This window comes from Marmota monax, unplaced genomic scaffold (genome assembly GCF_021218885.2).
Source record: "Marmota monax isolate L192 unplaced genomic scaffold, Marmota_monax_Labrador192_F-V1.1 WCK01_AAM20220418_F8-fsc00108, whole genome shotgun sequence".
In the NCBI taxonomy this organism is placed as follows: Eukaryota; Metazoa; Chordata; class Mammalia; order Rodentia; family Sciuridae; genus Marmota; species Marmota monax.
Window position 1 is genome coordinate 5,029,938 of NW_026694593.1, and position 23,792 is coordinate 5,053,729.

General features: G+C 50.9%; 1 protein-coding gene across 1 annotated transcript; it reads left to right on the forward strand.

Annotated features, from left to right (window-relative positions):
- The first annotated feature begins 318 nt into the window (after nucleotides 1-318).
- Nucleotides 319-9,397, forward strand: Selenbp1 (selenium binding protein 1). The gene is made up of 12 exons (XM_046421963.2): nucleotides 319-457; nucleotides 3,075-3,131; nucleotides 3,271-3,383; nucleotides 3,629-3,814; nucleotides 4,919-5,039; nucleotides 6,175-6,357; nucleotides 6,634-6,812; nucleotides 7,945-8,023; nucleotides 8,118-8,239; nucleotides 8,471-8,563; nucleotides 8,705-8,823; nucleotides 9,037-9,397. Exons 1-12 carry the CDS (start codon nucleotides 454-456, stop codon nucleotides 9,197-9,199), a joined length of 1,419 nt encoding a protein of 472 aa, XP_046277919.1. The 5' UTR covers nucleotides 319-453; the 3' UTR covers nucleotides 9,200-9,397.
- The last annotated feature ends 14,395 nt before the right edge of the window (nucleotides 9,398-23,792 follow it).

Genomic DNA, 23,792 nt, shown 5'->3' on the forward strand with positions numbered 1-23,792 from the left:
ACACACACATGCAAGCACATAGTAACACATGAGCACACTCACAAGCACCAACTCTCACACAAGCACATGTGCACACTCATGAGGCTCATACACAGAGGTACATGCATGGGTCACAGAGCAGCATGCGCATACACAGGCACCCACCAAAGGCACAGACCATCTGCATAAGCCCAGGCTCCCCCACACACAAACGCACACACAAACACATACCCTGTAACTCAAGCACCAACTGCCAGGCCGCTTGAGAGAGTCCTGGCCAGCTGCCCTGTGCAGTTCAGCCTGGGCTGCAGCCTAGTCCCTCCCCCTGCCCCACCCCGCCCCCAATTGGTTGTACAAATTCCCTCCCTTTGCCCCTTCCTGGACACAGCCTGCCTTGGACACCAGCAAAGCTCTCTGCCTCCCCTCTGCCTGCTCCTGGCAAACCATCGGAACCAAAGCTTACCAGTCAGCAGCATGGGTAAGAACGGGCTTCCAGAAATCGCACACTGGCCACCCTTTGTCTGCCGCCTCTAGTTTGTTTTTTTTTCCCCCTCTAGTTTAAAGGATCCTCCCTCCCGGAAATGCCTCAAAACTGGAGAGGAGGGAGCAGTTGGAGAAGGAAGGATTGAACTCTTCTCCATTTTTCTCCTCTGCACACAGGTTTCCCTCTCTCTCTCTCCTTCCACTCTTTCCTCCTTGCATTCTCCAGCTTAGCCAGGGGCTACTCTCTAGTGCTCTTCGGCAGAGGCAGGGCCAGGCTGCCTTCCTGCAGCAGAGATTCTTAGAGAAATCCCTCGTGTCGCTGTAGGAGATAGACAATCCTGCCTTCAGCCCTGGGCCGACTTCTTATTCCAGGGAGGAGGGAGCCCAAGCCTTCAATGCCCAAGTCTCTTTCTGGCTGCTCCACACAGAGAGTCGGGGGGGGGGGGGGGGGGGGGAGTCAGAGACCCACACTCTCTCACCCGAGACCTGTTTCAGTGTCCTCTCCAACCCACTGTCCTTCTATTCCTCCATCTGTAGCTTATGGGTGTCAGGCTGAGGAGTGTGGGTTTGGGAGGGAGTGTTGGTGTCCTTGTCTCTTGGAGCTGGCCCTTCCCTGGGCTGGCAGAAGGCTCAGCCGCCAGACTGGCATAGAAAACCCACTTGAGTTTTCCCAGGGTTCCTCCCAAACCCAAGATGCTCAGAGACCTAGCCTGAGATGCTTACGACAGAGATCACCTTGGGAAAGAGGGGTGACATTCCCTCGACCTAAGTGGCCTGCACAGCCCGACCCTGGGAAATCTGGGGGGAGTGAGCAGAGCTGGACTGGGCAGATGCCATGGAACCAGTCACCCTTGGCAGCACCTTTACTTCTCTTTGGCTCTGCAGTTTTTGTGTCTCTGGGTTTTCTTTTGTTTGTTTGTTTTTTGTTTTGGTACCGGGGATTGAACCCTGGGTGCTTAGCCACTGAGCCACGTCCCCAGCCCTTTTTTATGTTTTATTTAGAGATGGGGTCTGGCTGAGTTGCTCAGGGCTCTCTAAATTGCTGAGGCTGGCTCTAAACTCGAGATCCTCCTGCCTCAGCCTCCCCATCCACTGGGATTACGGGTGTGCACCACTGCGCCTCACCTTGCATCTGTTTTGGTGACTTGGAGTTTGTGAACCTCCTTCTCATCCCCCGACATCCTGTGCCAAGCTCTGCCATGACTTGGTTGTATAGCAGAACAAGTCTCCTTAATTTCTTTGGACAGGATCTCTCTCTCTCTCTCTCTCTCTCTCTCTCTCTCTCTCTCTCTCTTCATTCCACCCCTACCCCCAATCTGGAGCTCTCTCTCAAGACATCAAGAGGGACCTGGCATGCTCTTCCCTGTTCTGACAGCCCTACCCATATTTATATAATCATTTCATAATTCCAGCCTTTTGCAAACATTGCCTTATTTACCCATGCTTCCACACACTTGTCTTTCATATATTTTTTTTACTTGGAAATGCTTGTGAATATGTTGTCTTATTTGACTTTCGAATCTACATGGAGAAGCAGGTAGGATATTATTATTATTACCTCCTTTTAATAGAGTCGGTGTCAAATCTGGAACTTGCAGTCAGGTTTCTGAGGTCTGAAATGCTGTTGCTGCTTCTCAGCTTCCCAGTCACTGGGCTGCTACCAGCGGGGGTCCCGCCCCTCCTAGTGCAGAGGCTGGGTTCTGACTACCCCTGGCCTACGTGTGTCCCAGGGCAGGCGGGAGGCAGCGTCCTGTCCACCTAACTGCACTCCAGGACTTCATCCAGCTGCAGCTCCCTCTAGGTCGTCCTTCCTGGCTGGCCCCAGACTCCCACGCTGGGGGTCCGGGCAGCTGTCCTTCAGAGGCTGACTGTGGCCCTGAGGGTCAGTGTGACCTCTCTTGCCAGACTTCAGGGTCAGGAGGGCCATTCCCTACGACTGCAGGGTGTAGGGGAGTGGAAACTGGCCAGAATCGCCTTGAACCCCAGCCTCCTCTCCCTGTCTGGATGGGTTATGTCATCCAGGGCTTGGCCGCCCTCTGGGGACTGGCCCTAGGAGAGAAAAGCAGGAAGTGTCCTCTGGCCCTGCCGGGGGTACACTGGGTAAGCACCGTGGTGAAGACTGCTAAGCAGACCTTCCTACTCCCTGAGGATTACCCCTCCAGAACACCAGGGTTCACTGGGAGCCCTCGTGTACGTCTCGGGAAAGCCCGCGTGGTGTTCTTATCATCCCCTTTTACAGACGAAGCAGAAATTGAGCCCAAGAGGTTATGTAATTTGCCCAAGTTCCCGTGGTAGCCAGAGGTGGGCTGAGGTTGGGACCCAAGTCGATGTCACCACCACTGTGCCACATGGCCTCTGCTGTGCTTGCCTTCCCCACCTGCCCTGGGCCCTGCTGGAGTGTCTGTCCTGCCACACCGTCACCATCGTCAGGGATGGAGGGGTGGCGGGCGACAGGCCAGGGTGGTGCAGCTAGGGCCGTGAGGGGCTTGGAGTGGGGCCCTGGACGGCAGCCAGCGCGTCTGCCTCAGCCTGCCGGGTGAGTGTTGCAGGTGGAAGGGAGGAGCCCTGTCCTCCGGAGCAGGCTCTAGCCAACGTGTCCGCTCTTTCCACAGCTACCAAATGTGGCAAGTGCGGCCCCGGCTACCCTACCCCCTTGGAGGCCATGAAAGGTAACTGCCCTGGACTGATTCCAAGGCTGGCAGGGGTGGGGGGACCTCAGGCCTGGCCTCAGCCCCCTGGCACACCCAGGGCTGCCCCCAACACTCCTCCCCACCCCACTACCCCCTCTGCCTGCTTGTTACCTTCCAGGTCCCCGGGAGGAGATTGTCTACTTGCCCTGTATTTACCGAAACACGAACATTGAGGCCCCGGATTATCTGGCCACTGTTGATGTTGACCCCAAGTCTCCCCAGTATTGCCAGGTGAGGCAGGCCTTGGCCCTCCCCAGCCCTGGACCCTGCACTGCCCTTCCTAGCCTTCTTAGTCCTCCCTGGGTGTGGTTGTGCAAGACGCACACTACTCATCTACACCCCTACGCACACTCACCTACAGACAAATCCAGCTTAGGCTGTGATTCAGACCAAAATGAATCCCTGGGGATGCTTTTCTGAAAGTGCACAGAGGTGTCCCGTGGGCAAGCCTCACCCCGGTTCCCCCTCGGTCCTAGGTCATCCACCGGCTGCCCATGCCCTACCTGAAGGACGAGCTGCATCACTCAGGATGGAACACCTGCAGCAGCTGCTTTGGGGACAGCACCAAATCCCGAACCAAGCTAATGCTGCCTAGTCTCATCTCCTCCCGTATCTATGTGGTGGATGTGGGCTCTGAGCCCCGGGCCCCAAAGCTGCATAAGGCATGTCCTCTGCCCTCGCTGGCTGGGAGACCCTAACGCACCTGCTAGTCCATCAGTCTATAGGCAGGAAGCCCCTCGTAAACCAGCTGCCTCCCACTCTGTGCAGGATGCAGCTTAGGGGCAGGGAGGGAGGTTAGAGGTGAGATTTCAGGAGAAAGTTTCCTAGGCATCCTAAGTCGTCATCTCCAGCACTGAGCGCCAGGGCACCAGGGCACCAGGGAAGAGGAAAGAGGTTCTTGTTCTACTCTGACAAGAGAAAGGAAGCATTTCCCCCAACCCAGTTTTGTGTTGAACCCAGGGGTGCTCTACCACTGAGCTACATCTCCAGCCCCTTATATTATTTATTTTTTCATTTATTTATGCCTTTACTTTATTTATTTATCTTTATGTGGTGCTGAGGATTGAACCCAGGAGTAGGCGAGCGCTCTACTGCTGAGCCACCACCCCAGCACCCCTGACAGCCCCCCTTTTTTTTTAGTTTTTTAGTTTTAGGTGGACACAATATCTTTATTTTACATTTATGTGGTGCTGAGGATCAAACCCAGTGCCTCGTGCATGCTTGGCGAGCGCTCTACCACTGAGCCACACACCACCCCCCCCCGCCAGCCCTTTTTATTTGGAGACAAGGTCTCTGGTCTTGAATGTGAGATCCTCCTGCCTCAGCCTCCTGAGCTGCTGGGATTCCAGGTGTGCTCCACGATGACTGGCTTCCTTGCCAGTTATGAGTTCAGGGCTTGCTTCCCTTAGGCAGAAACCTCCAGTTCTTCCTCTGTTTGTTCATATCCTCTTGGTGCCAGTCGCTCACTGTGCTGGTTGCTGCTGATATAAAGTTGACACTGGCACATGCCCAGCCTGGGAGGAGCTTAGGGGCCCCTTCAGGACAGATAAGGGAAGAACTGGTGCTCTCCACCTGGGAAGTTATTAGCAGCCTCTCTGACTCTTCCTTGCTTCTCTGTAGAAGTCACCAGGCTGAATCTTTGTCATATTCCCACAGGAAGAGTTGTGATCATGATGTGAAGGAAGAGAGGACAGTAGAGGGGTGGAGGTAGGGAGTGGAGAACCCCTGGCCCCCGCAGAGTTCTGACCCAGTGCCGCCCTCTCCAGGTCATCGAGCCCCAGGAGGTCCACACCAAGTGCAACCTGGGCTACCTCCACACCAGCCACTGCCTGGCCAGCGGGGAGGTCATGATCAGCTCCCTGGGAGATCCCAAGGGCAATGGAAAAGGTACCTGCTGGCACCGTGTGAAATGCAGAAAGTGTCTGTCCTTGGGGGAGCAATGGAGTAGAGAGCCAGGGGCACCAACAGGCCAAGTCCCATGCAATATCTAAAATGTTACCACGTGATTCTGTTTTTTCAATGATGTCTATGAAGATGAGCCTTGACGGATGAGTTTAGTTAAAAGGCATAGGCAAAACAGTCTGCCATGAGCAATGTGAACCAGACACGGTCCCAGATAACACATCTGTTTAATATCAGGCCTGGCGAGGGCTTGAGTAGATCCCACAATGCTCGAGACTCAGTCTTCACATTTCCCTCTCACATACGGTATGATCCGGGCTCACACTTAGGTATACTGTGTGCCAGCTGCAAACTATGAAACAGACGCTATTACGATTCCTGTTTTGTAGATAAGAAAGTGGGGGTGCAAACGGGCTAACTGACCGACCCAGTATCACAGAGATAATAAGTTACAGAGCTGGGACGCAGACGCAGCAGTCTGGCTCCAGAATCTGTGTTCTAATGGCCACTCTGCACTGCATTTCTCAGAGCCCCTCCCCTCCAAGGTCTGGAGTGGGATATCAACTAAGGTCATTCAGCCAAGGGCACTGCACTGGACCGCATTTGACAGCTCTGTCCAGAAGGTGGGAGGAATGCGATATTCCTAGACTTAATAATACTTAGGAGTAGACATCTGGTGTGTTTGCAAAGACATGAAGATGTCTTAACACACACAGCAAGGGAGCAAAATATCGGGCATTCATGTTGAGTGATAGACAGATATAACGTGTCTCCTCTCTAAGTGAGCAGCGTGGGGCTTAGACTCGAGGAGGAGGGCCACTTTGATTGTGGGAGGCTGGGGAAGAGAAGCACGGGGTCCCGAGTTCCAGAAGATATCTTGCCTTGAAGGGAGAAGAATGTGCCCTGATGTTAGGAGAAGGATGAAGATAGAGGGAGATGGGGCACCAGGGAAGGAGGCCCCATGTCTCACCTGACCATCTCTGGGAGGGACCTTTTGGACACCCAGTGGAGGAGGGGGACAGACAAAGGGCTTAGAGTCTCCTGGAGGTGGCGGTGGGAGCTGAGAGTGGTTGGAGACTCTGGTGCCTCCACCTGACACCCTCCTTCCTTCCCTGCCCAGGGGGTTTTGTGCTGCTGGATGGGGAGACCTTTGAGGTAAAGGGGACATGGGAGCGGCCTGGGGGATCTGCCCCGATGGGCTATGACTTCTGGTACCAGCCTCGACACAATGTTATGATCAGCACCGAATGGGCGCCTCCCAATGTCTTCAAAGATGGTTTCAACCCTGCTAATGTGGAGGCAGGTGAGAATCCCCCGGTGGGCTGTAGAAGCCTTGAGCCACAGCCCTGTCCTGCTCCAGTCCCACTCCAAGTCTTCTGCCTTCTTCCCTTGTCGTGAGGACCCCAGACTCTGAGGGTGTGGTGTGGGGTGTGTCGAATGCTCAGACTGCCCTCAGCACCCTTCTGATCCCCCCCCTTTACACCTTCTTCCCTAGTCCATGCCCCACCTATGCCCATGCCCTCCCTGCCCCACCCACCACCCATCTTGAGCCCGTCCTTCGGCTCTCCCCCCACCCCAGGGCTGTACGGAAGCCACATGTACGTGTGGGACTGGCAGCGCCACGAGATCATACAGACCCTGCCTCTGAAGGATGGGCTCATTCCCCTGGAGATCCGCTTCCTGCACGACCCAGCTGCTGACCAGGGATTTGTGGGCTGTGCCCTTAGTTCCAACATCCAGCGCTTCTTCAAGAATGAGGTATCGTGCCCCCTGCGGCCCTTGGCTCCCAGCCGTCTTGTCAGCCAGGGTTTTGTGAGGGTGCCCCCTGATTCCACCAGGCCAGGCTGCTCCAGGAACAAACCAAGGCCGCATGCCCTGCCTGTCTTGGCACAGCGCAGGCTGATGGCTGCCTTGTCTGCTTTCCTGTGCTGTGACTGGCTGCCATGGTCAGAGTGATGTATGCAAAGAGTAAAGATCTATTTCCCACCCAGGTCTGGATCCAGGTTGGGAGGCTCAAGGTCAAGGAGAGGCATCTGGGGATCCAGAATCCCCAGGAGGCACAGGGGCATCACCTAGTGACAGGGGTGCAAACAAGGGGCAGCCAAACTTTTATAATAAACCCACTCTCAAAATAATCCATTAACCTGTTCATGGATTAATCCACTCATGAGAGCTCTGCCCTGATCACCCCTCACAGGTCCCACACGTCCCACCTCTTAATATCTCACAATGAGGATTAAAATGCAGCATGAGTTTGGGTGGAGACATTCAGATCATAGCACACTAGAACCCTAACTGGCCATACGTATTCATTTATTCAAAAACTACTTAGTGCACATGCCTATAATCATTGCAAATCAGGAGTCTGAGGCAGGAGGATCACACGTTTGAGGACAGCCTCTGCAACTTAGCCTATCTCAAAATAAAAAAAACAAATAGGGGCTGGGACTGTGGCTCAGTGGCAGAGCGCTTGCCTAGCATGTGTGGAGCACTGAGTTTGATCCTTAGCACCACATAAAAATGAACAAATAAAATAAAGGCATGCTGTCTATCTACAACTACAGATTTTTTTAAAAATATAAAAATAATAAATATATAAGTAGGGCTGGGGGGATAGCTCAGTGATAGAGTGGCCCTGGGTTCAATCTTCAGGACCACAAAAGAAAAAGAGGAAAAAAAATAAGTAAAGCCATTTCATGACGTCAGTGGGAGGCGGTGTGCTAGGCTGGGACTGACAGGGTAAAGCAGGCGCAAAGGTGGCCTCCGGGGACCTGCACGGAAGGGGACCCTCGTGGCAAGCAGGCCCCGCATCTACCCTCGCCCTTCTAACCCCCGACTCTCACAGCTCAGCTCGCCGCCTCCTGATCTCACCCTCTACTTCCCAATGTAGGGAGGCACTTGGTCAGTGGAGAAGGTGATCCAGGTCCCCCCAAAGAAAGTCAAGGGCTGGATGCTGCCTGAAATGCCAGGTGAGTGCCTGGAGGAGGTCGGGAATGGCAGGCTGGTTCCCGAGGCCTGGGGAGCAAGAGTCCTTCGGCCTCTGAGCTCACCCCTCTCCCCCAGGCTTGATCACTGACATCCTGCTGTCCCTGGACGACCGCTTCCTCTACTTCAGCAACTGGCTGCACGGGGACCTGCGGCAGTATGACGTCTCTGACCCTCAGAAGCCCCGCCTCGCTGGACAGGTGGGGTCCAGCAATCTGAGAAGGGGGGAAGGAGGAGAAGTGTCTGGGATGGGGAGAAGGGTGTGGAAGAGCTGGGGGATGACGGGGAGGAGCAGGAAAGGCCAACCGGGGGGCCGAGGGGGATGTGGGGAGCCAGCTGGGGACTGGACCCTGAAGGAAGCAAGCTGCTCTTCCTGCCACGCCCCAGACGCTCACTGTTGTGCCCTGCCCCCTCAACACCTCCGCACCCAGATCTTCCTTGGGGGCAGCATCGTGAAGGGAGGCCCCGTGCAAGTGCTGGAGGACCCGGAGCTCCAATGCCAGCCGGAGCCCCTGGTGGTCAAGGTGAGGACTTCTCCCTGTCCCCACCCTCCCCCGGTCCCTGTCCAGAAGCATGCAGGCGGGCGTCTTCTTGAGGTTCGGGAAGGGCTCAGCTCCCCTCCTAGGATCTGGTAATCTTGAGTTTTAAAATCCCATTCTCCCAAGGGAAAACGGGTGGCCGGAGGCCCTCAGATGATCCAGCTTAGCCTAGATGGGAAACGTCTGTACGTCACCACGTCTCTGTACAGTGGCTGGGACAAGCAGTTTTACCCTGATCTTATCAGGTGAGAAGCAGACTATCGGGGCTCCCCTCCAACACCCTCCTCTCCCAGAAGGCTCATTGGGCTTTCTGAAGACTCCCTGGGGTCCCCATCCGCACCCCACCACATAGATGGCCCATTCAGACCCTGCTCACTCCTCAAGAACCCACTCCCTACGCCCACAAGACCTTGAGGGGAGGGAGTGTCCTCACTTATCCCCTTTCCTTTTTCCACCAGGGAGGGCTCTGTGATGCTGCAAATCGATGTAGACACTGAAAAGGGGGGGCTGAAGTTGAACCCCAACTTCCTGGTAGACTTTGGGAAGGAGCCCCTTGGGCCAGCCCTAGCCCATGAGCTCCGCTACCCAGGAGGTGACTGCAGCTCTGACATCTGGATCTGAAGTCCAGCCCTCGAGCCCCTCCTGCCACCTTCTGAGCCCTCCCTTGAGAGGGACTGGGCTTCTGCCCCTTGGCAGTTTGTCCTGCCAAAGCCGCGCTGAGACTGTTGAAACACATGGAACGGCATCTCTGTTGCTGGTTACTCCTGTGCTGTTTTACATGAGCCCCCAAAGCACCAAGAAATAAACGGATGAACCTGTTCTCAGACCACCTTGTCTTTGCAGGGCATGGGACTCCTCTTCCACTGACCCCTGTGGCGACACGCAACTAAATCAGTCAGGGTCACTCCATGTGAATGGGGTTGGCACGAAATAATCACACAGAGACAGAGAAAATACCTTTTTCTTGGGGTTCAGTGGTGGCTCCCCATCCCCAGCTCCCACAAGGGAAGCAAGAGAGGCAGACCCAAGGGACAGAGCACACCCGCCTGAAGCCCTGTTTGTTGAAGGGAAGGCACTCGAGAAAGTTCCACCCAAATGAGGCAAGGGATTGGGCTTCAGGGGGGTGTGGCCCAGTCCCATTGGGTGATGCCCACTCCCATGGCCTCATGACCCGGCCGAGCGGAGATGGGGGTCCACCTGCCTCCCCGGCAGGGAAGCCATCTCCACACTTTCATCACTCAAGGCTCATGCTCATGGTGGCACCCGACAGACCCTTTCTGTCTTGCATGGGGTTATGGTGACTAGTTGACACCATAACTAGGGTTCTGCCTAAAGGACACGAGGGTTGCACGCCTCCTGTCTCAGCCTTATAGGTGTGCGCCTCTGTGCCCAGCTTCCCTTTATTTTCAGGCTGATCATGGTCTCATCTCTCTACACGGGACCCTACACCACTGAAACACACCACAAAAACAATGCCAAAACAGACAACCCCGACATCAGCAATCTGTGTGACCACTGCCGTGCCGCCCTGACACCTCCCTCTACTATACCCCCCAAGGTTTCTCCCCCACACACCTGCATCCGGCTGAATGAGAACAGAGCTGAGTGTGCCCTGCAAAACGTCGGGCGGTCATCTAGGTCTGCCAGCACCGTGGTCAGCTCCACTGGTTGGCCTGTGAGGCCAGGTGGAAGGTTCTAGAGAGATCACTGGGCCCAGGAACACCCCTAGAAAAGCTGTACCCCAGTCCACAGGAACAAAGGATGTGAGAGAGCACTGGGAGATCTTCAGCCCGTGGGGTCCTTGGAGAGTGACCAGCCCTTCACACGGGGCCATGCTGTTATGGTTAATGTCAGCTTCCGGGAACATCATCTCAGGGACAGTGAGGCCCTCTTTCCTGCAGCCCGGCAGCCCGTTCTCCCGACTTGCATCTTCCGAGTGTTTGACTTGATCCGTTGGCCTACTGCTCTGATATCTGCCCCGGCCAGACGCTGCATGCTATTCGCCGTCCCTTCCTGGATTTACTCTGCTCTCAACCGGCCTGGCCTGCAGGAGACCACGGGTTGTGCATTCTCCAGAGTTAGTGTACAGGAGAAGAGCAGGACCCACCCCTTCCCACTCTGTTTTTCTCTGCACTCGGAATCCAACCCAGGGCCTCACACGGGCCAGGCAAGTGCCCCCCCGCCCCCCGGGGTCCAGCCCCGGCCCAGCCCTAGTCCTCATTTTTTAAGAACAAACTCAACCATAATAGCAACAAAAACTCTATGTAGGTGGACATGAGTTTGTAAGAACATGAAAATGAGCACGGAAAGATACTTTCTAGAGTACATTCTCTTAGATGGGTGAGGATTTTTTATGAAATTAGACAGGCCGTTTCTGGAACTAATCTGGACATGTGAATGTATAGTGTTCCAGTTTCTAGTGTGTCTAACAAAACACCTCCTCAAAACTCAGTGCTTAAAGCAATGACATTATTTTGTTTACAAATTTGCAGATTAGATAAGACTGAGTGGGACCAGCTTGCCTCTGTGCCATCAGTATTAGCTGGTGCCATAGAACCATCTGATGGCGCACTCACTCCATGTCTGGTCATTCCTGCAGGCTGTCACTTGGAATTTCAGCTGGGGTTTTGCCCAGGCGGGCCTTGAACTTGCAACACTCCCTCCTCAGCTTCGCAAGTAGCTGGGATTACAGGAGTATGCCACAAGCCAGGCTCTATTCTTAATTTTATGGTAATAATTCTATTACTTTTCACTGCTTAATTTTTAACTACATATGTATTTATCTGCAAATAATATATATTTGCCTTCCCATGAGGCAGCTTAGCTCCCTCACAACGCGGTGCTGGGCTCCAAGGGTGAGCATACCAAAGACAGAGTGAAGCGGACATTGTGTGACCTATTCTAACCCAGGCTTGGAAGCCCTGGAGCATCACTCCTACCCTCCTACCACATTTCATTCAGTGAGGCACAACACAGAGGCCTTCCCAGCAGGGAACAGGAACTAGGCTCACCCCCCCCCCCCCCCCCGCTTCCCCCACAAAGGGAGAGCAACAGGGTTCTGAATAGCCTGCTCTTATGACCTTATTTGAAAAATGCAACCTTCCACATATAGGAATAATTGTGTGTGTGTGTGTGTGTGGGTGTGTGTGTGTTGGGAATCCAACGAACCTAGGGCTTCATCCATGCTAAGCATGTACTCTGCCATTGGGCTACACCCCCAATCCCAGGAATATATTTTTTTAATTAACAAAACTAATAACAGAAATTGTCAGCCTTAATAAATATCAAAATAGGGGTGAGGATGTGGCTCAAGCGGTAACGCGCTCCCCTGGCATGCACGGGGTGCTGGGTTCAATCCTCAGCACCACATAGAATAAAATAAAGATGTTGTGTCCACTGAAAACTAAAAAATAAATAAATAAATATAAAAATATACTATAAAGTTAATAGAATTAACGAAATAGAATAAAGTCCAGAAACAGGTCCAACTATACAAAGCAACTTAGTATGTGAAAAAAATATATGTCAGCGCCAGGCGTGGTGGCATACACCTGTAATCCCAGCAACTTGGGAGGCTGAGGCAAGAAAATTGCAAGTTTGAGGTCAGCCTCAGCAACTTAGTGTGAGACTCTGTGTCAAAATAAAAAGGCCTGATGAGCTGAAGATGTAGCTCAATGGTTAAAGCACTTGCCTAGCATGAGCAAGACTCTAAATTCAATCTCCAGCACTGCACAACAAATAAATAAACAAATACTTAAATAAAATTAAAAATTAAAAGGACTGGGGATGTAGCTCAGTGGTAGAACCTCCCTGGGTTCAATACCTAATACAAAAGAAGGAGGAGGAGGAGGAGGAGGAGGAGGAGGAGGAGGAGATGTCAAGGGTATTAAAATAATTGGCTATCCATTTAAATTAGATACCATGGAAGACATTAATTGTGAACAACTATTCCCAACCTCTTTTGCCTTGCCTATCATAAGTAACTTCTGTCCTCAATGTGTGTGTGTGTGTGTGTGTGTGTGTGTGTGACTGTGGTGTATGCATGTGCATGGGTATGTTCCTAGGGATTGAACCCAGGTCCTTGCAATGCTAGGAGAGTGCTCTACCACTGGGCTACATTCCCAGCCCTTTCTAGTTTGAGACAGGGTCTTCTGAACTGCCCAGGCGGGCCTTGAACTCGCAACATTCCCTCCTCAGCTTCGCAAGTAGCTGGGATTACAGGAGTATGCCACAAGCCAGGCTCTATTCTTAATTTTATGGTAATAATTCTATTACTTTTCACTGCTTAATTTTTAACTACATATGTATTTATCTGCAAATAATATATGGTTCAGTTTTGCTTGACATTAAATATTTACAAATTGCACTGTACCGTATGTTTTTCTGAGTTCTTTCAGTTTCTGCATTTCATCCGCGTGGATGTATCGCAGTAGCTCACTCATTTCCACTGTTTATAACATCCTATCCTGAATATACCACAACTTATCCGTCTACTGTTGATGGACATTTTGGTTATTTCCAGTTTTTGCTAATGCAAGCACTGACTACAAACATTACCACCTGTGTCTTTAGGGCATATGTCTAGACATATGTAAAATTGCTGAGATATTTACCATATTCTGAAATATTCACATATTAAACTTTGCAAGTAATATCAAACTGTTTTATGGAATAGTCATTCCAAATTATACTCCAACAGCAGTGAATGAAGGTTTTTGTTAAGTCTACAACCATGCCAATCTGCCATAGTCTGGCTGGGCACAAATAACCACGAGGCACTTGTAGGTTCAAAATGGAAACTACTTTATTGCCCGAACTCTCACCGGCACTCCACACGTATGCCACACAGTATGGTTAGACTCCTCGGGCTCCCATAATGGAGCGTCGGGTGAAAGGGTTCGGAGAGAACGGCGGGCAGATGGAGTGGAGAAATTTGAGAGGTCAGAAGCCGAGAAGTTCAAGGGAACCGCTGCAAGCAAAGGTCGAGTCAGAGAGGCGCATAAGTAGCAATCAGTTGGTGTAATGGCGGGGAGGGTTAGATTTAAGAAGATTACAGTTTCAGTAAGTAGTCGTAGCCATGAATACTGTGGTGGACTCCCGACATTAGGCTCATATGGATCCTGTATGGAGTCTAACAACTGCTGTTCGGAATGCTTTAAGAGGAGGACGATGATGTCCCCTGGAAAAGGGTGATGACTGTGAAAATACCACTTAGAAGAGTGGGAGTCATGGTGGAGTATGGGCGGTTACGCGAGACAGGCAAAGCTTTAGAGGATAGTTAGGATGTGGAGAGCAGGAGTAAAGGGGAGGTCTAGGAGGTGACTCTTGAGGCTCCTCTGGGGTAGTCTTGTCATCAGCAGGTGGGGCGGCCTCCTGGTGATATGGCTTCAACAGGATTCCTCAGTTTGATCTGCTATGAAGCATAGCATGCTGAACATAAGTGGGATGAGGTGGCCCAGTTGAATCCAGTAACATTAAGGGCCCGATTACAGCCAGTGAAAGGCCAATTGCCTTGACCCATAGACTGAGAGTGGGTGGTGCCATCCTGTTGCCATGTCGCTTGGATGTAGAAGCGCCATCTGTGGGTCGGGATAGAAGCTTGAGAGAGATTAATGATTAGTAACAGGAGAGGGTTGGCGAGAAACTTTGAGTTTGGTGGGCCCCAGCATGGTGGAAATATGACTGTATGGGTTCCTGTCCGGCAAGGTTTCAACGACTGAGAATGTAGCTCTCGAAGTAAGACTGCGTCACCCGGTTGAAGAGGGTCCGATTTAATTCCCGATTGTGCTGGAACAGAAGTAACAGATGGTGCAGGAAGACACCAGTCTGCATGTTCTCTTAGGAGTTTGTATAGAAGCATGAGATAGGGCAGGTGGGACACAAGGGGAGGAGGAGTGACAGGAAAGTTTTAGTCGATTAAGAAAGGCATCCATAGAACAGCTCAAAGGGGCTAAGGCCTGAGGGGGCTCTAGAGGTTGCCCGAATTGGGGTGAAGGCCAATGGCAAAAGATTGGGCCAGGACAGTCTGCGTTCAATAGCAAGTTTAGTGAGATGATCCTTGAGAATGCCATGAGGCCTCTCAACCTTACCCGAGGATTGGGGCCAGTGGGGGATGTGGGGCCTCCTTTGGAAACTAGTTAAACAATCCGAGAAGTGAAGGCTGGACCGTTGTCTGACTGGATGGAGGCAGGAAGTTCGAACCTAGGAATAATCTGCTCAATGAGGATGGAGGCGACAGTGTCAGCAGTTTCCGATGGTGTCAGCAGTTTTCCTGGAGGTAGGGAAGGCTTCTATCCAACTGTAAGAGAGTGCTATCCCCAAATTACAAACAGTTAAATCCTGCATCAAGGCCTGACTGAAGAGGTAGGGACTGTCCCTGAAGCCTTGGGGTAGGCCTGTCCATGTCAGCTGTCGAAACCTAAAGAATGTAAGGTCTTCCCATGTGAAGGCAAAGAGGTAATAAGGGTCAGGATGCAGAGGCACTGTAAAGAAATCAGCTTTAAGGTCCAGGACAGTAAAGTGAATGGTCAAAGGGGGATATGAGAAAGAAAAGCATGAGGGTTGGAAACCACCGAGTGGATGGGAATAACTGCCTCATTAATTAGGCGGAGTTCCTGGACTAAGCGATAGGCTCCGGCGGGTTTGCATACCAGAAATATAGGAATATTACAGGGGGAGTCAGTAAGGATTGGGAGTCCCTGGGCCAGCAACCCATCTATAATGTGTTTAAATCCCTCCCTATGGGTTTTGGAGATAGGAAATTGGGAACACAGGAAGTTTAGTTTGGTGTTCTAGCTGGGTATGGACTGGCTTGTGGTGGGAGGCAATAACCAGCATGGAGATGTCTCAGACCTAGGGATCAGGGGGCAATGGCACAGTAGGTACTGTCAGGTCATTAGAGAGGTAAGAGTTAAAGGCCAAAGGAGATGGGTGGTAATATTCTTGGGGTGTAATTGGAGGGTGGTTCCTAATAATTGAAGAACATCTCTGCCTAGGAGAGGAACTGGACAGGATGGAATGACCAGAATAGTGAGTGAATGGGTGTCCCTCCAGGGCACAGGCCAGCTTTACAGTTCTGTTTGGGGAGAAGGGTTTGTTATCAATCCCCATAACTGAGACCTGGGAAGGAAACAGAGGCCTAGCATGGGCAGGCAAGACAGAATAGGTAGCCCCCGTGTCCACAAGGAAGGTTATGGACTTACCCACTGCCTGGAGCATTACCCTGGGCTCGGAGAGGGCTGAGGGGGTCTTTGAATCTGGGCTTCTTCAGTCTTCTGCAAACCCCAAAAGTTCAGGAGAAGGGACTGCCTGACTGGTCATACCCCTGCGTAGAGGCGCCGAGAAAGGGCCAGCCAGGGGCAGTCAATCTTCCAATGTCCTGTCTGCTTACAGGTGGGGCATGGCCTGGAAGGAGGCCGTGGGTTTGGGCATTGGCGAGCCCAGTGACCTTCGCATCCATATTTGAGGCAAGCCTCTGGTGGAGAGGAATGCTGGTTCCCCTCTGAAACTTTTGCTGGAGATGTAGGCCTCAGGGCTGCTGTCAAGGCCTGGGTTTGGGCGTTACCTTTTTCTGCAATGGAGCCTGCTTTAAAGGCCATTTTCACCAGATCTCAGATAGGGGTCTGAGAATCCTCCTCAGCTCATTTGAGCTTTTTCTAATATCATGAGCCGATTGAGTAATGAAATGGGTTGCTAACACTGTAGCCCTGATGGGAGACTCAAGATCTAGCTTAGTGTATGTGGTTAGGGCCTCTGTAAGGCAGTTGAGAAATAAGGATGGATTTCCCCTCAGGGTTCTGGATAATGTCCTTCAGTTTATCAAAGTCAACTACCTTATTAGAAACTGCTTGCATGCAGTCCCAGTTAGGTTCAGTTATGGGACGTGCACTCGGACTATCCCTTCAGCACCAGCTACTTCCCTGAGAGAACAAAGGATCCGTGAGTTATCTGATAAGAGGGCTCAGTGGGACTGACAGGAGAAGAGAGACTGAGTAGGGGGGGGGGCTTATCAGTAGAAGAAGTGAGCAGAGTGGGGGGAGGGGGAGAGGCTTGGAGGGATCCGGAGATCCCACCCATTGCAGCCAGGTGGGACCCATCCTGCCTGCCTGTTGGAACCGGGTGGCAAAGGGAGGCACACGAGTCAGGGGCTCGCGGGAAAGCTGCTGTGGCGCAATGAAGGTGAAGGACGGCGGTTTGCCAACCGGCTGAGGTGGGATCCCAAGGCCTCTCCAAGCTGCCGAGGGCGCACTACCGGCCGTTTCGCCAGCCACACCAGGAAGGTGGAGCACCAGCGCACGTGTCTGGTGGCCAGGCAGACTAGAAGCATGCAGACAAGGCCATGGGCGGCGGCGGCGGCAGAGGCGGCAGCAACAGGGAGAGGGAGGGGACGTGGATGGGTACCGCTGGGAGGGAGAGCAGACATGGAGAGTGGAGGGAAGGGCGCGGAGGAGAAGGTTGGGAACAGAGAGCAGAAGGCAGGACGGGGAGACCTGGGAACTCTTTCTACCCTTTCAGGCGCCGGCAATAGTTAAAAGGTCCCAGAGGAAATTTGGATCTAAGGAGCCTTCTGGAAGCCAATGATTGTCATTATCTAGTGGATATGTGGGCCAATCTTGGGTACAGAATCTGATAAGAATTTTGGGCTTGAGGTCCGGGGAGAGAGAGAGTAGCCAAATTCTTAAGGAGACACTTGAGTGGTGAGGTTTCTGGTATAGACAGGAGGCTCCCATAGTTAGTGAGTGGAGGAAGGGACAGCAGAGGGAGAAAAAGAATTAACCCGGGCCATAGGAGCATCCTGGAAGCGTAGAGCAGATGGAGGATCACGTGGGCATCCCCGAAGTGACCAGTCCACTACGAGTAGGCAGAGAGGGCACAGCTCGGTCGTCACCGACAAAGTGCAGTCTGTGTGACCCTGTAAGGTCCAGGCCGCGGGCCACCTGACGTCAGGAAAAGTTTTCCACCGGAACGAGAGAAAGTCAAGGAAGGAAAGAACAGAGCCCCAGCAGAACACAGCTCCGGGCAGGAAGTTCAGCTCCGGGCTGAACACAGCTCTGGCATGGGAGGAAGAGACCAGGGAGCCTCTCTCATGTAAACCCAGAAGCCTCACGCCCCAAAGGGAAGCGGGTTTCCAGAGGGTCCACTGCAACCAGTGAAGGTCTTAGTGGGGTGTATTCCCTCCTCCCTACTGGGCGTCAGGAGCATGCCGGATGATCACGGTCCATCTCCAGCTGCTAATCTGAAGGGAGTTGGCGAGCCGGGGAGGGGGAAACTTACCCAGACCCAATCAGTGGTGAGTGCAGGGAGCCCGCGCCCAAAAAGACAAACAAGGGCGAAATGTGTGTGTCGTTGGTGATGGCGGTGGCGGAGACGGGGCTCGGTTTGTCAAGCACACTGCCTCCCGGGTTTTCGGCACCACTGGAAGACTGGAAGATGCTGTACCGCACTACACCACACGACACAGATCACCAAAGAGGTTCCACTTTATTACCAAAGGCTGTGTGTTTATATAGGTCTAAGGAGAGGTAGTAGGGCTGAGGTAGATAACAGGTCGCCCGTTTATTGGCAAGCTCTTCCATATGTCAGTTCCGGAGCCCAAGAAGTTAATTCTTATTGGGGCTAAGGCTTCCCACCAGCAGGATTTGAACATTGGCACCGGTGGGAACGTTTCACGCCAGTGAAAGAAACAAAAAGGAGAAAGAGGGTCGTTAGACGCCATGTTGGGGTTTTTCTCTGGGGTGCTGCTGCTGTTATATGTTTTCCCAACAGTGCTGAGGATCAAACCCAGGGCCTCACATGTATGACACAAGTGCTCTACCACTGAGCCACAACCTCAGCCCCATTAGAAGGTTATTTTGACATATCATATATACATGGAGTATAACTTCCCATTTTTGTGGTTGAACATGATAAGGAGTTACACTGGTTATGGATTCATATTGTTGTAGGGACAAACAAGGCAAGGCACCGAAGATAGCAGGAAACAGTTTTATTTGGCTGCAGCCAGGTTCAGAGGGTACAGCCTTTGCTGTAATCAATCAATCCCCTGAACCCCGAGTTCAGGGAGTTTCAGAGTTTTATACCCAGCGTGTAAGGGGAGGGGCTCAGAAGTTCACAGTCTGCAGAAGTTCACATAAAAGCAGCTTTTTCTTTCACTGTTCTGGGCAAGTTAACCCTTCAAGGACCACACCTGAGAAGGGGAGAGCTTCATCTCCCCTTTCTTTCCTCCCCTGCCAGCTGTTACCATGGAGCCCAGTTGTAACTTATCTTAAAAATTCAGACATCTCTGTGAAGCCCAGCTCAAGGCCAGAGGCCTTGTTTGCACATTTCTTCAAACTACTATACTGGATACGTTTATGAAAAACTATTAAGTGGGTGTCCAGCACCTGGAGTGCTGGTACCTTCCTGGCCAGTGGCCAAGCTAAACAGGGCTACAGGAAAATAGGAAGTTTATCTACAATGGACTCTTTTTCTGACAGTCCTAAAATTAGCCATGGTGAAGAGGGCTTTTCTGTGGAGAAAGGGGGTGCCACTTCAATTCCCCCCTTTAATGATGCTCCCCTTAATTTAATCCTTTAAATTTAAGAGCATCATTACCATTATCTTGGCTTAAGGCCTTATTAATGCCAAAACCTTAGTTGTTGTCATCCTTTGAACAGCAGCTTCTACAGTGAACCCAATAGTTTTAATGCACAGTGGAGCCAAACATGGGAGCAATGAACAGGTTCACAGCAGAATACCCATTACACCAGTTAAGTTTTAAATCTACAAAGAGTTGAAAACCATCTTCCAAAAGCATGTTTGGGACCCAAACTTTAATGCCCTTCTAGGTATGAACTAGGATATGTGCTAGTTCTCTTGTGTTGTTGGCTATATTTTTAATTGCTTGTCTATTGTCATCCATTTGGATGTAACAATCTGAGCTGTTGAACTCTCCACATATTTTTTTTTTCTCAACCAATAAGTAATTTAATGCCAAGTGGTTTTGATAGTTAGCCACTTTCGTCGGGTCTGTTTTGTGGCTAGGTGGTCAAAGGCTATGGCAGTCTGATTAATAATAATTTCTAGTATAGCTTATAAGTGAATAATTTGTTTAACATGTCAATAGGAGTTCTGTAGCTCCAACATTTTGTGCCCAGGTATCTGGAGCATAAGTGGCAATAATCCTCTGAGGTGGCCAGTTACCTTCACCCCAAGATTGGTGACTTCCTAAATCAAGTTTCTTTCCGATGGACCTCTTTTTTCCTTTCCAAATAGTCATCCATCTATAGCATTCCTCTGGTGGGACAAGTCCTAAATATATGTTTTACCACCTCTTAGATATAGTGGATTGTCTTGACACATGGTTCACATGATCTCCATGGTTGGAATAGGAGTAGAACAGAATCCCTTAAGGTTATCAAAGGAAACCAAACTAAATATAGACTAACATTTTGGTTAGCATAGGTTAAACAGCATGAATTAACAAAGCCAAACTAATAACACCAAACAAATCCTAGAAAACTTATATAAGCAAGATAAAAAAAAAATGAAATTTTGTTACCCAGAGTCCAGTCAGTTAGGAGTTACTGTTAACAAACCAGTAGCTAAAACAAAACAGAGAACTGTGCGTATATCCAGAAGCAAAGGGTGGCAATGCATTACTGTATAAGAACTATCTCAGAGGTTGAAAGAGTTCATTAGTTCTGGTGGGAAGTTTATCTTTCATTGATCAGCCAGTCCCTCCTGTGTGGCTGAAACAGGGCTGTAGTGTCCTCAAGCTTCGGCCAGTCAGCTTCCGGAGTGACTGGAGCAGGGCTGTTGTCCTTCTGATCCTCAAGCTTCTCTGGTGCTCCTTTTTCTTCAGGATGGTCAGCTTCAAGGGCGTAGCAGCATCTGGAGGGCACTCCCAGTCTGCAGCTGCAGGTGTGAGTCTGGTGTAGTGAATCCAGGGACCTATCTCTGCAAACTTGACTGTTCAGTTGGGGTGGATAAATAACAGTGAAAGGGCCCCTCCAAAGAAGTTTAGGGGCTGAATATTCCATTCTTTGACTCAGACTCAATCTCCATGCTTGAAAGAGTGTGCACCTGGGTCAAACTTACTGGCAATCTTTCTCCAACCCATTGGTTGAGAATCTGTAAAGTTTTCCCTAAGACCTGAAGCTGTCAACTCAGGGTTAATTTTCCTATCTCTCCCTGTAGTCCCCTAATAAGGGGGGGCCTCCCATATATTATCTCAAAAGAAAAGAATCCAGTCCTCCTAGTGGGAGTGGATCTAATCCTCAGCAGTGTAATAGGAAGAAGTTCATCACAATGTAAGTGAGTCTCCTGACACAGCTTACCTAATTGAGCCTTAAAGTCCTGTTCATCCTTTGAACTTTACCAGAACTCTGCAGCCTATAGGCAGTATGTAACTTCCATCTGAGCCCACAGTGCATCCAAAAGTTTAAGAATTTTTTGCCCATACATCATGTCTTTTTTTTTCTCCTGAGTTAATTAGCCTACATAAGGCCCTATGAACATGAACGGTAGCGGACGCATATTTTCAGTCTGTAAATATCCACACAGACTCCTGCTGTCAACTGAGGTGCTTGAATCAAAGCAATGTTTTACTTTTTGTGCTGAAGTTCCCTGAGGCAGAGGTTCTGCCTCGACAGTAGAGTCCAGAGTGGCCACTGCATATCCAGCAAAACATACCCCATCTTTTATAAAACTGCTTCCATCTGTGAAGTACTCTGCATCAGCATCCTTGAGAGGCTGGTCTGTTAGGTCTGCTGGAGAACACTTCATCCATGACCTCAACACATTTGTGATCAGGTTTTCCAGGTCCAATGGGCAGCAAAGTTGCTGGGTTTAGAGTTCTGACGACCTCTTGCAGATACATGGGTTTTCATATAACATTGACCATTCTTTTCATTAGTCAACCAATAGTGTCCTTTATATTTTCACAATGTCAAAATTGAATGAGGAACTCTGACAACCAGTTCTTGTCCCATGGCCAGTTTATCAGCTTCCAACACCAGAAGAGCTGTGGCTGCAAGGGCCCAAAAAAAGGTGGCCAGCTGTTTGGACAAATAGGCCACTGGATGGTGTCATGCCCCCAGCATCTGAGTCAAAACTCCTATAGGTACTCCAGACCAATCATGGACATACAGAAAGAAAGGCTTTGTGAGGTCAGGTAGCCATAATCCAGGTGCACAGGTGAGTGCTTATTTAATGTCCTCAAAGGCCTTTTGCTTAGATGACCCCCATATAAGAGGATCCCATTTTCCCCCCTTTGTGGCTTCATAGAGGGCTTTTGTCATAACTGAAAGTTGGGGATCCATACATGTCTGAACCCAGTAGCCCCCAAGAATTCTCTAGTCTGATGGCAGGTTGAAGGGACTGGAATTGAGCAGAACTCCTGTTTCTTTTGAGGCCCAGTTGCTATTGTCTGTTCTGTTGCTGAGTCAGATGGTAACCAAAGTATTTGACCTTTTTCTTGATAGATATGGGCTTTTAAGTCAGAGTTCAGTGCTGTCCCAAGGATGGTGTACTCCAGCCCCTGAGAGGAACTGTCATTTAGGGAAGGGAGGCATACATAGAACCTCTGGTGCTTTAAGATGCAGGAAATATTTTGTTATCTCCCAGTGCAGGATCTTGGCTGCTAGGATTCTCCAACTCTTTTTTTTTTTTAATATTTATTTATTTAGTTAGTTATTGGCAGACACAACATCTTTGTTTGTATGTGGTGCTGAGGATCGAACCCGGGCCGCACGCATGACAGGCGAGCGCGCTACCACTTGAGCCACACATCCCCAGCCCTCCAACTCTTAAATCTTAGCAGAGGCTGATGACCTGGGACATCATTTGTGTAAAAGGCACCTATGTCAATCTCGCCGTGGGCTGTCTGTCAAGGTTGGAAGGCAGTGGTGTGGTCCCGTGCAGGTCCTGGTGTGGTAGTCACATTGTGCCCACCTAGGTGTTTCTCCTTGTCTGTGTGGCTTTCTCCTCTTGTCAGGTGGGAGCCTGCTCTAATTGTATATAGTAGCTGCCTCGATTGTGTTTTGTTCAGTAAGCCTGGGTGCATGGGGCTCTGTGGCCCTTCCTACTGGTGGCTCACAGCATGTGGCTTGGAGTCAGGGTGGCATGACCTTTTGGAGTGAGCACCCTATGGCCCACTATTGGCTGTTAACGTGAACATATTCCTGGTTCATTTGGGGGCTTGCAGCAGCTGAGCCCTCCTGAGGCGCTGGGTCCCGTGCATCAGATGCAGCTGTGTGTGTCTACGGGACCCCTGCCATATTCGTCAATCATCGACTTCCAAGCAAGTGGGAAGAAACTGAAAGGAGGGGCTGGGGCCAAAGTCTTGGGAGAAAACATTCACTGCTTCTCTGTTCAAGTCTCAGCTTTTGAGCATGGCAGTGGGTGCTTGCCTGCCAGGGCCATTGGAGGCTTCCCCTCTTGTCTGGCCACGCTTTTTTTCCTTATAAACATTTGGACCACTGGCTGAGTTCTAGTGAGACCCCCCCCTTTGAGTGAACTCTGGGTTTGTAAGGAGATCCATCCTCCTCTTTATCTTTCTGGTCTGCTTGTCTTTGAGTGTCTGGATCTCGATTGATGAAAACTGTGGTGGCCACCTTAATCAGCTCACTGGCACATTTCTCAGTAAAGTCCTCTAGGATTGTAATTTTTGGCAAAGGGCTGTCTGAGCTTGTCCCACAAAGGCTGCATTGATCACCTGTTGCTTGCGCCTGTGCATTTTTTTCACTGACAAACTTGCATTGCGGTTGCAATGTTTGTATGGTGCCCCTCCTCTCCCGGGCACCTCTGGGCAGGGAGAGGGGCAGCAGCGGCGGTGGCCTGGACATTTAGCTCTGAGTCAGTTGGGCACATGTCTTTTGATCATTGCTGCCAGTTTCATAGGGCAGAGGGGCCTTAGGCAGATGTGGGGCCCAGAGAAATGTTCAGGGCTATGGAGGGTGCCAGAGGGAGGTGCTGGAGCAGCGGGAGGCCTATCTCTGCTCTGTTTGTCTGCAGATGCACTCAGCTTAGGCTGGGGCTCAGGGCTGGCTCCGACTCCTTCTAATCTTGGGCACAGACAGTGTGTTTTGTTCTCTTTTTCCCTTCTTTTGGACTTTCTCTGAGGGCTTCTTGACATCTCTTTATCTCTAGCCCTTCTTCTTTGTTGGGCCCCATCCTAGGTCTGGATAATGGATTCCATCAGATCAGTCCTGGCCCAGGGTTTCTCCGTGTAGGA

Coding starts and splice junctions, on each gene's coding strand:
- Selenbp1 (XM_046421963.2), top strand. Junction 3,384..3,628: donor AGTCTCCCCAGTATTGCCAG/GTGAGGCAGGCC, acceptor CCTCGGTCCTAG/GTCATCCACCGGCTGCCCAT. Junction 3,815..4,918: donor GGGCCCCAAAGCTGCATAAG/GCATGTCCTCTG, acceptor CGCCCTCTCCAG/GTCATCGAGCCCCAGGAGGT.